The 10,224-nt window shown below is 42.3% G+C and overlaps 1 protein-coding gene across 1 annotated transcript; it reads left to right on the forward strand.

The window, feature by feature from the left end:
- Nucleotides 1-1,042: 1,042 nt before the first annotated feature.
- LOC123088471 (putative cyclin-dependent kinase F-2) lies at nucleotides 1,043-2,327 on the forward strand. The gene has a single exon (XM_044510682.1). The coding sequence runs from the start codon at nucleotides 1,189-1,191 to the stop codon at nucleotides 2,140-2,142; it is 954 nt and encodes a 317-aa protein (XP_044366617.1). The 5' UTR covers nucleotides 1,043-1,188; the 3' UTR covers nucleotides 2,143-2,327.
- The last annotated feature ends 7,897 nt before the right edge of the window (nucleotides 2,328-10,224 follow it).

Here is a 10,224-nt window from a genome sequence, read left to right on the forward strand (position 1 = left end):
GAGAAAACTCGAAAATAAAAAATAAAAATAAATGATGAACGGCCGGATGGGTTGGAAAGGAAAACCCATACGAGATGGCTTGCGGGTGACGAAGCGTTACCGTTTACAGGTACATGCTATGCTTTGTACATTTTCCTGGTTAGTTACTCATTGTTCTTTCATTCACCCTTTTTGTATATATTGTTGAAATGTTCTACAAACTATATATTTGTAAAATATTTTTTAGAATGTATTAGAAATTGTTCAACTAGTACTAAAATAATGGTCATCATGTACTAGGAAAATTTTCATAGTGTATTTCATAAAAATGTTTTATCATTTATTAAAAATGTTCAAGCATGCATTAAAAAAATATTCATCACATTTTTATTTGTTCATAATACAATTAGAAAAAAGGTTTGACATGTATTATTTTTTATTCATCATGTACTTAAAAATGTTTCTATAATTAAAAGAAGTATCCTCACATTTAGAAATCTTCATGTAATTTAAAAAGTGTTCATGCCTTTGAAATAATTTTTCATGTATTCATAAAAATCTTTTCACACATTTTAAAAAATATTCATATATTTTCATATAGAAAAGGGGAAAAGAAGTGTTCATACATTTGAAAAACCTTGATTTGATGGGAAAAAGTGTTGATGTATATTATAGAAATATTCATGTAATTTTGAGGAAGTGTCCACACAGTTAAAAAAATTCTTGAAATTTTAAGGAGTGTTTGAACATTTTCTTTAAATCTTGTATTTGTTACAATAGAAAATAAAAAATAATTAAAAGGGAACAAAAAGGAGAGAAAACACGAAAATAAAAAATAAAAATAAATGATGAACGGCTCGATAGGTCGGAAAGAAAAACCTGAATTAGTTTTGTTTTTGACGGAAAAAACCTGTACGAGTTGGCTTGCGCGTGACGAAGAGATTTCAAAGTGAGCTGTCCCTGCGACTGAGAGTCACACGCGTAAACGCGACGCGTACGAAATCTGTCTGAATCCCGCGCCAAGTCGGAGACGCGCGCTGGCGCTGCCCATAAAACAGCCTCGATCCTCCTCATCCTCGATCCTTATCCTCCTCAATCCTCATCCTCGATCGCTCCTCTCATCCACCTCGATCTCCTCTGCTCCCGACGCACACGAATCCCCGCCCTTCTGCCCTGATCTGCTCTCGGCGCGCGTTCTAAGCTCAGATCATGCCGACGGCCATCCGCAAGCGCCCGGCGGCGGGACAAGAACCGCGCGTCCATGGCGGCAAGAAGCCCCGATACGCGTTCGGGAGCATCACCGACTACGAGAAGCTTGAGGTGCTCGGAGAAGGCACCTACGGCGAGGTGTTCAAGGCGCGCGACCGCCGCACCGGCAAGAAGGTCGCCGTGAAGTGGGTCCGCGGCAACGGGGCCGGCGGACACGGCCCGCCCGACATCCGCGCGATCACCCGCGAGGCCGGCTGCCTCGGCGCGTGCCGGGGTCACGAGTCGATTATCGAGATCTTGGATGTGGCGACGGATGCCGAGACAGGGGACGTGTTCCTCGTCATGGAGCTCGTCGCCGACGGCCGCACCCTCCGCGAGTCGCTCTGGAGGCCTGTATCCGAGGACGTGACCCGCGTGATGATGGATCAGCTCCTGGATGCGGCGAAGAAGATACATGGAGCCGGCCTCATCCATCGGGACTTCAAGCCGGAGAACGTCATGGTCGGCTTCTTCGGCGGGCTCAAGGTCGGTGACTTTGGGTCGGCGATTCGGGCGAAGCCGGCCGGAGTGCCCTATGAGGAGTGCTGTGTCGGCACCCTGATTTACACATCGCCGGAGCAGCTGGAAGGCAACCGGTACTACGGCCAGGCCGTGGACATGTGGGCGCTTGGGTGCATCATGGCGGAGATGTTGGCCGGCGGGACCCTCTTCGTGGCGGAGACAGAGGAGGAGCTGCTTGCCGAGATCTACAAGCTGCGAGACCAGATCACTTCTACGGGGAAGCTGGATTTGGAGTTCTTGGAGGAGCTTTCAGAAGCCGGGCGTGAGGTCCTGACCGGCCTGCTTGCCTTCAACCCTGACGAGAGGATCACGGCGGCAGAAGCGCTCGAGCACCGGTGGTTCAGCAAGCCCAAGGCAGCAGAGCACCCTGGCTTTGTGACGTTGATGAGTTAATTAGCTTGATCTAGCAACTGATAGATGCAGTGCCACTGAGTTAGCTTAATTACTGTGTTATTATGTACTGTAGTAATTAGTTGCAGGAACCTTAGTTTATGGGTTCCTCGCCATGTAATCTTGTGATTCAGTTACTGTAGCATGGAAATTACATTACATGATGGAGCTAAAGTTTGAACGTTTCTCGCCAAGTTTGAACGAACAATGTCTGAATCTGCTAAAGGCCAAGTTTCTGAATAAATCTGGTTGAACTTTCTATAACCGGTCTGAATCTGCTAAGCTTCTGAATCTGGTTGAAAAAATAGATCTTGATGCATGAACTAAATAGATGTGAAGCGCAACGAAGAAAAACAAATGTTAAATGTCTCAGACCTAAGAAGGATATTCTACTAGCAAGATGAATTTCATCGATTCAGAGCAACGCACATGAAATCTGCACAACAGTAAACACGCAATCAAGTTTTTCTATAACCAGTGAAAACTTAAATTCTCTACTGTGAACTGTGAACAGTTTGATCTGTTGCTATAGATAATTCTTGGAAGCCTACTGTTGACGCTGGAACGCGTCACACGAACACATCGATGTGTACCCGCGGCGCCGAGGGAGATGCTCCGCAACTCACACTGCGGGAGGCCGACTTCCAGCGCGATACGCAAGACAGCAAGCCGGCGCTTTTGGGACCCGAAACCCCACACGCCCGGGAGGGACCCCGTCTGGGCACGCGGCGGCTATGGACTGCCCTAGGTCGACCTGATCGCCTCTAGGGCCTCGAGGTTCGCCGCCCTGCAATGAAGAAGAACGAACAAAGAACAAGGAAGAAGAAGAACTAGGGTTAAGGAGAAAGATAAAAGATAAAAAGTGGTAGATTGATTGATCGATTGTGTGTTGTTCAATCGGCCATCACCCCTCAGGTATATAAGACGCGGATGGACTTCCCGTGTAAGGAAAAGGCTTGGATTCACGTCCAAAACCCTAGTCAAATTCGGATTGGTTTTATCCGAACTTTCCAAAATTGTTCGGTTTAAACTGGCTGCACCTTGCGGGTAACATTTGAGGTGGTAAACGACCTCGGATGGAAATGAGCCCAAAAGCAATCTTGACCGTTTCGACGAGGCGAGCAACTTTTATGTTGAACGTTTTTTTATTAGAGTTCATCTTAAGGGTCAAATCGCTCGTGCAACACAGGCTGTTATTCGTGCTACCCATCAGACAGGGTGTCTGGTGGGGCGCGCCACTTTTGCCTCGTGATAGTGCTGTATTTGGATGGCTCTAACTTTTGCATATGAACTCGGATTGGAACGATTTTTATATCAAAATCGATCGTTTCGACGAGACGAAGACAATCCATGTAGATTATTTTTCCATACGAGGCAGCCTTGGGGGCGTAATGTGCCGAATAGTGTTCTGAATACAAAATCTCAGTATTTCGAACACAACTTCGGCCTTCGAGATGAGATCAGATGGCGATGACCCAAACTTCAAAGATGTTCGTATCGACAATACGAAACTTTTTCATGTAGAACACTTCTCCATTTGAGGCCATTTTAAATAAGTTCTTGACTGTGCCAAAATCTGGTGTCAACACATGCCCCCCTGTTTTTCGGCAAAGCCTGTGTGCCGAAAAATAACTTGCACATAGCTTGCTCTAAGGACGATGTCAGCACTCCATCGGCCATTTTGGCATATTCTTAGGACGATAAGTTTATATTGGCCATTGCTTGTGTGAATATTTTGACGCAAGCTTGGGTGAAACTTTCTCAACTTCCTTAACAATCCGATGATAAAGTCCCATAGATATGTATCTCAATGTCATCCTCAGAACCATATTATCACCCTTTTGCTAGGATTTTGCTGATAATCAATAATAAACTTTCTCCAATCCTTATTTTCGCCTGTATAAGAAAAATTCATTAGTGGCCGAAGCGGTGGACTTCGGTTTGGCCTTACCTATTCTGACGAGACTAAGCATCGGCTATTGATAGAAATGCAACACACCATGATTAACATAGTAACCGGATGCTTGCTGTGCCAACTCTTTCAAATTGTCATGTCTAGAAATATGAACAATTTTATAGCAACCCAAGGTAATTTTGCATCTAGACATACCTTAAGATAAACTATAAGTGACTCATCAAAACATTGATAACCCTTGGATATTTGTTGTACTAGTTATAACGAATCACTGAAAGCCTCAATCTGTATAGCACCTATAGCAACCAAAAGCTCCAAACCGGATAAATTTCATATTCGGCTTTGATTATTGTGTAAAAATATTTTAAGTGGCATAAGGCTTGTTTTGGTCTCCAATTGAACTAATGACGATGTTAGGATACTACACCGGTCATGCTTTGACATATTCTTAGGGCAATAGATAAATATCAGCCATTAACATGAGGTCCATATAGAATTCACCCACCAAAGTATGTATAGCCGAAATAAACAAATAAAATAGGAATAAAATATTTCGGCCCCTTTGTATTAGCAACAATGTAACTAACCAAATGTATGGTAATTTGGTAATACTCTCTCATGATATAGAAAATTATGTTGCATCCATGGATCAAAATAAATCAATGGAGGGTAATTGATCATACCTAGGGATGAATTCCATGGCAAAGGCATCAACGATATGGTTGAAGAAAATGGATGATGTGCTAACCGAAGATTTTGATGTTGTGATGCGCACCTTCGGCTTAATTGTTTGTTGCTTTCATTATTTTCCTTCTTCACTTTTATTGTACTTGTTGCAACAGAAGCATGCAAATCATTTTTGTGTTGATTGATCTTCTTGGGAACCCATGCCATGTTCTTCTTTATCAGCTCTTATGCACTAAGATTTTGTAATTTTTTTCTTTTGCCAATATGACAAACCGAGTGGGCATCTCGGCTGTGATTTTGTTTCAACCAATGGCAACTCTTTTTGGGCCTTGTGCACCCTCAACTTCTTTTCTTCAGATTTGGCACTCTGATTTTTATCAGTTGATTGCTTCACTTCTTTTCCTTTTGTAGCCAATGTCAACACTTTAATTGGCTCTTTGTTATTTGAGATCAAATCTGAAGCAGCACACTTACGATCATCTCTTTTCACGCGGTAAACTTGCTTTACCACCTCTTTCTTCTTTCTTGAGCTCTGGACCGATTCCTTATGATTGAAACGGTCTTTGACGCGTGATTGTTCAAATGTTGATCTCCTTGGAGCTGCATAGTATTGGTGAGATGGTCTAGAATAAGATGGAGAATGTACCCTTGTATCATACCTGTCCCATGATGAATATGTATCTATATGAACATAGGGAGGTATCCACGGCATTGGCATCGGCGGCCCAAAATAAGGATATGAATATGTTGCATTAAAATTATCACTTTGCCAATACCGATCCTCATATTTGCGCCTTGGGGGTGATCTTGGTTTCTTTGCATGATTTGGCCGATAAGCATTCTTCTCTTCACTCTTCTTTTGATATTTATCCAATAGTTCAGCAAAGGTGATTTTTGATCTCTTACACTTGCGCTTATTCCGGCCTTTGTTTTCTTTTGGTTTGCTTTCATCGATCATTAGATTTGCTTGCTGCCCCCCAGTCCTTGGCGTCTCCATTGTAGCTTCGATGGAACTCCCACCCTCAAGATTATGCTCGTTATGCTCTTCAACAACTTATTTACTTGAAAGCTTGATCCCATCACCTGCAGCTTTTACATTCTTTTTAAATGGATCGGCTTGAAGCAGCCGATGTAAAAACTTTTTGCCATCGGGACCAATCGGAATAGACTGGTCATCTCTTGGTGTTTCAACAAACTTCAATCGTCCTTTTTCAATGGCCGATTTAACTATTTGACGAAACATGTTGCAATCCTCAAAATTATGCTTGGACGAATCATGCAACTTACAATACATTCGTCCTTGGATTGATGGCTTAACATGGTGATCAAGAATTGTAATGTTATTATTTTTCAGCAACAAATCAAATATTTTATCACACATGCTTGAATTGAAAGTATACTTCTTGTTTCCTAGCCGATCTTTCTGTTTGAACGGCTTTGGAGATAAGAAAACGATTGGTTCAGATTTGGAATCTCCCCATTCAGCTATGCATTGTGTTTTCCACTCTATCTCCGATCTCTTTGGATATGATATTATATTAGCATCGATTTTCTCAATAGAATTTAACCTTGGCTTTAAATTTCTGAAACGAAGATATTTAAAACATACATGTCTCAGTTGAGACCAAGTGTAAGCCAAGTAAGAAATAAGCAAAGCTACCCAACTAGATATGAACTTTAGAGAAAGCAACGGGAAAAGCTTTGGCTGTAACAATAAGTCATTATCGGTCTTCATAAATGGTGCAATGGGTTGACCGATATGTTCCATAACAATTTTACTGCTAACAAGTAAATTACCCTTCCTCATTGGTCTTTCAAAATTACTTATGAGAATATTTCTTATAGATGCATCAATAATGGAGTTGCGACCAAATCTGAAAATAGGTAAATTACTCGCTATGCATACGTCTTCAAATATGTTGGGAGAGCATGATAGTGGTGCCATTTGAAGAACATCTTGCTCCGTCTTTGGATGGCTCCCCAACACCTTGTCATCATCTTTTTCTTGAATCCATGCATCATTGCTTTGAAGATTTTTGTCGGCCGAACTTTGTTCGGCTACTTGTTCTTGTCCTTGAACCTTGTCAATTTCTACGGCACGGAACTCATAGGGCAGGAAGTAGGTTCCATTAACTTCAGAAAAATCAAGCACCATTGTTTTCCTATGCTTGCCATGCCCTTTCTCAATAATGCTTGCCTCTTTGGATTTGATGGATTCAGAATATATACTACTTGATTCTGCTTTTTAACCGAAGCACTTTCATGTTCCGAATCATCCTTCTTTTCATTGATAGTACCAATTGACAATGCTTCTTTTATCTGAGCCAATTCTTTTTCTATTTTTTTTCTGACGGCGAGCGGCAAAATTAGCTTTAAGCTTTTTCTCAATTTCAGCCCACTCCGGATATGATTGCCCCCCAATGCTTTTAGATTCTTTCGGCAATGACACACGGGTGTTGCCGAAATTTTGCAATTGTGTAGGGGGTGTATAATATGATGTAGTACTAGGTGAGGGCATATGCAGTGTTGTAAGACCATACTTTTGCTCGCCAATTTTATCAATTGGCAAAGATTCATCTTCTTGCAAAACTCTACCTTTTATTGCGGCATAATCAGGAAATAGCCCCTTTTCATGTTGTTCAAGGCAAAGAGCACTAATTCTCTTATTTTGGGCTAAACTCTTCAATGCAGCCACCACTACCTCATCTTCTACGATGTTGGGCACAACCGCTCCTGTAAAATTTACATTCATTCGGCTATAACCAGGAAGGTGTGAAGCCGAATTATGAGCATCTACAGTTGTGTATGGTGCCGAAGAATTACTAACATGAGGTGTAGCATATGACGGTTGAGAGTAACTGGCCAAATAGCCATTAGTAGCGTGGCCAATTCTCTCATTCATCGGCATGGTTGGATTACTATATTGCACATTAGCTGCTGATGAATAAAAGGGTGAAACTGTAAGTGCATCTAGTGCCCCTTAGTGATTTTGGTGTATTGAAGACTTATAGGTTAAGTGACTGATGCGTTTGTGAGTGTACACAGGTCGATAAGTCTATGAGGAGTTTGATATTTACAGAGAAAGTCGACCCCTAAAAATGAAGCTCTTCGACTGAAGACTTTCTGAAGACTTTGAAAGTGAAGAAATTGGTGTGACCTTGAAGACTTGGTATTCACTTGAGGAACATGAAGCGTGAAGACTTTTGTTTTCGTAGTTTCATTTTCTCTTTCTTGAGTCATAGGAAACACCGTACTGTTAAAGGGGGTCGAGGAAATACTAATGAAAAATTTCCATGTGATGCTCAACTCAAAATCCTACACCTACCAATCCCTTCGAGTGAAGCCATTGGAAATCTCATACAGTTCAGTCAATTTCTTCAGTGACAGAGACGCAGTTCTTCTGGTCACTGAGGACTTTTCTCTGACTGAGGAGTTAGGAATTCGCCAGTGCGAATTGCCTACACAGTGAGGAACATGATAGCCCTGAGGAATTTGAGAGTCAATTTTGCGACCGTTGCTGTGCTGCGCGCCGGCTGACCAAAATATCTTATCCACCTAACGGTCATATCATTGAAGGGCATTTATGTCTTATCATGTCGGGCTGCTCCCTAGGCTATAAATAGCCGCCCCCCTACAACCACTAGTTGGTTGGCTGCTCCGAGAGAACTTGACACTTGTCATCTGAGAGCAACCCATCCTCCGAGGACTTTGAGCGAAAATCATCAAGTGAGGAAAATCCCAAAACCAAACCCCCACAAACCCAAAGTGATTGAGCATCACTGAAGAAATTGATCCTGTGTGGATCCGACGCTTGTTACCTTTGAAGACTGTGCTTCTTCCAAACGGTTGGGCGTCAAGGTCTAGAGCATCCAAGAGGAATTGTGGATCGCCAAGTGACCAAGTCTGTGAAGGTTTGGAAGTCACCTGAAGACTTACCACGAGTGATTGGATGAGGCCTGTGTGGTCTTAGTTCAAGGAGAATACGGTGAGGACTGGGTGTCCTGAGTTGCGGCTCAGAGACTGGGTGTCCGGGACTGCGTGTTCTCAAGTTTAAATACTCAGCCGCTCCAACCAGACGTACAACTGTGACAACAGTTGGAACTGGTTTACCAAATCATTGTCTTCACCAACTAACTGGTTCTATTTCCTCAACTCTTTCATTTCCTCATTACTGTGTTGTACATTGTTCATATCTGTGCTTGAAGACTTTGACTGAAGACTTTCACAAATTCCTCAGTTCAATTTCTTCAGTCTGTCCGTCTTCATCTTGTTATCCTGTGTTTACGCTTTCTGTACTCTGTGCTAGTCTTCATTTCATCATGATGACTATGTTTGTATCCTGTTATGTTTACTTCTGAGTACTTATTCCGCTGCAAGTAGTTCTTCGCTAAGGAATTTCCTCACCAGCAAATTCCTCAGTGAAGAATTCATAAAAATTGCCTATTCACCCCCCCTCTAGTCGATATAACGCACTTTCAATTGGTATTAGAGCAAGGTACTCCCTTGTTCTGTGTGATTTTGGTTTAACCGCCTGGAGTTTTAGTTATGTCGACCGCAGGTATGAAGAAAGTGACATGCCCTATCTTTGACGGTCATGACTATCCCAAGTGGAAGGCCATGATGAGGAAGCGCCTCATGGCAAGGAACAGCAAGCTGTGGACCGTCACTGAGATTGGTCTTACTGATCTATGCAAGATGGCAAATGCTGATGATATTCGCAAGTACACTCGACTTGACATCATAGCGAAGGATATCATCTGCTCCTGCCTATCCAGAGATCAATTCGGGCGAATTATGCATCTTGGCAATTCGAAGCTCATCTGGGACAGAATCTCTGATGTCTATGAAGGTCATCGAACTCGTCATGATCCCTGGTTTGAGGACTTCAAGGAATCTCTCAAAACAATGACTTTCGAGCCAGAATCATCATCTTCTGCATCTTGTCTCATGGCAAACGGTGCTGAGGTAACCGAATGCTCCTCATCCGAGTCTTGTGATGATGAATCTAATAATGATGAATCTGACAATGATGAATCTGATGATGATATTGAATCCTGCTATACCAAACTTATTTGCATTGCCTCTAAACAACAAACGGCTTTAGAACAAACTCAAGATATGCTAAAAAAAGTGATAATATGTTGCACAAAGAAATGAATCAGTCAAAAGCATTGGGTGAATGTCTTCAGAGAATTCACTCCAAGTTTGATGCCCTTCAAGATCAACATAATACCCTCTTGACTGATCACGAGAAGCTTTCTCTTGAATCTCTTCAAAGAAAGGAAGATCTTGAAAAGCTAAGAGTGTGTTATGAAGATCTTCAGAAGGAGCGCGATTCATTACTAGCTCAACAAATCAGCGCTTCTCAGGAAGAATTTGTTCCCCCATGCTTAAAGTGCATTGAACGTGAATCTGCTAATTCTTCACCTGAATGTTCAAATGCTTCAACTGTTACAAATTCTTCATCTGCCTCTGCCATCACT

The sequence above is a fragment of the Triticum aestivum genome, chromosome 1B (assembly GCF_018294505.1).
Source record: "Triticum aestivum cultivar Chinese Spring chromosome 1B, IWGSC CS RefSeq v2.1, whole genome shotgun sequence".
In the NCBI taxonomy this organism is placed as follows: domain Eukaryota; kingdom Viridiplantae; phylum Streptophyta; class Magnoliopsida; order Poales; family Poaceae; genus Triticum; species Triticum aestivum.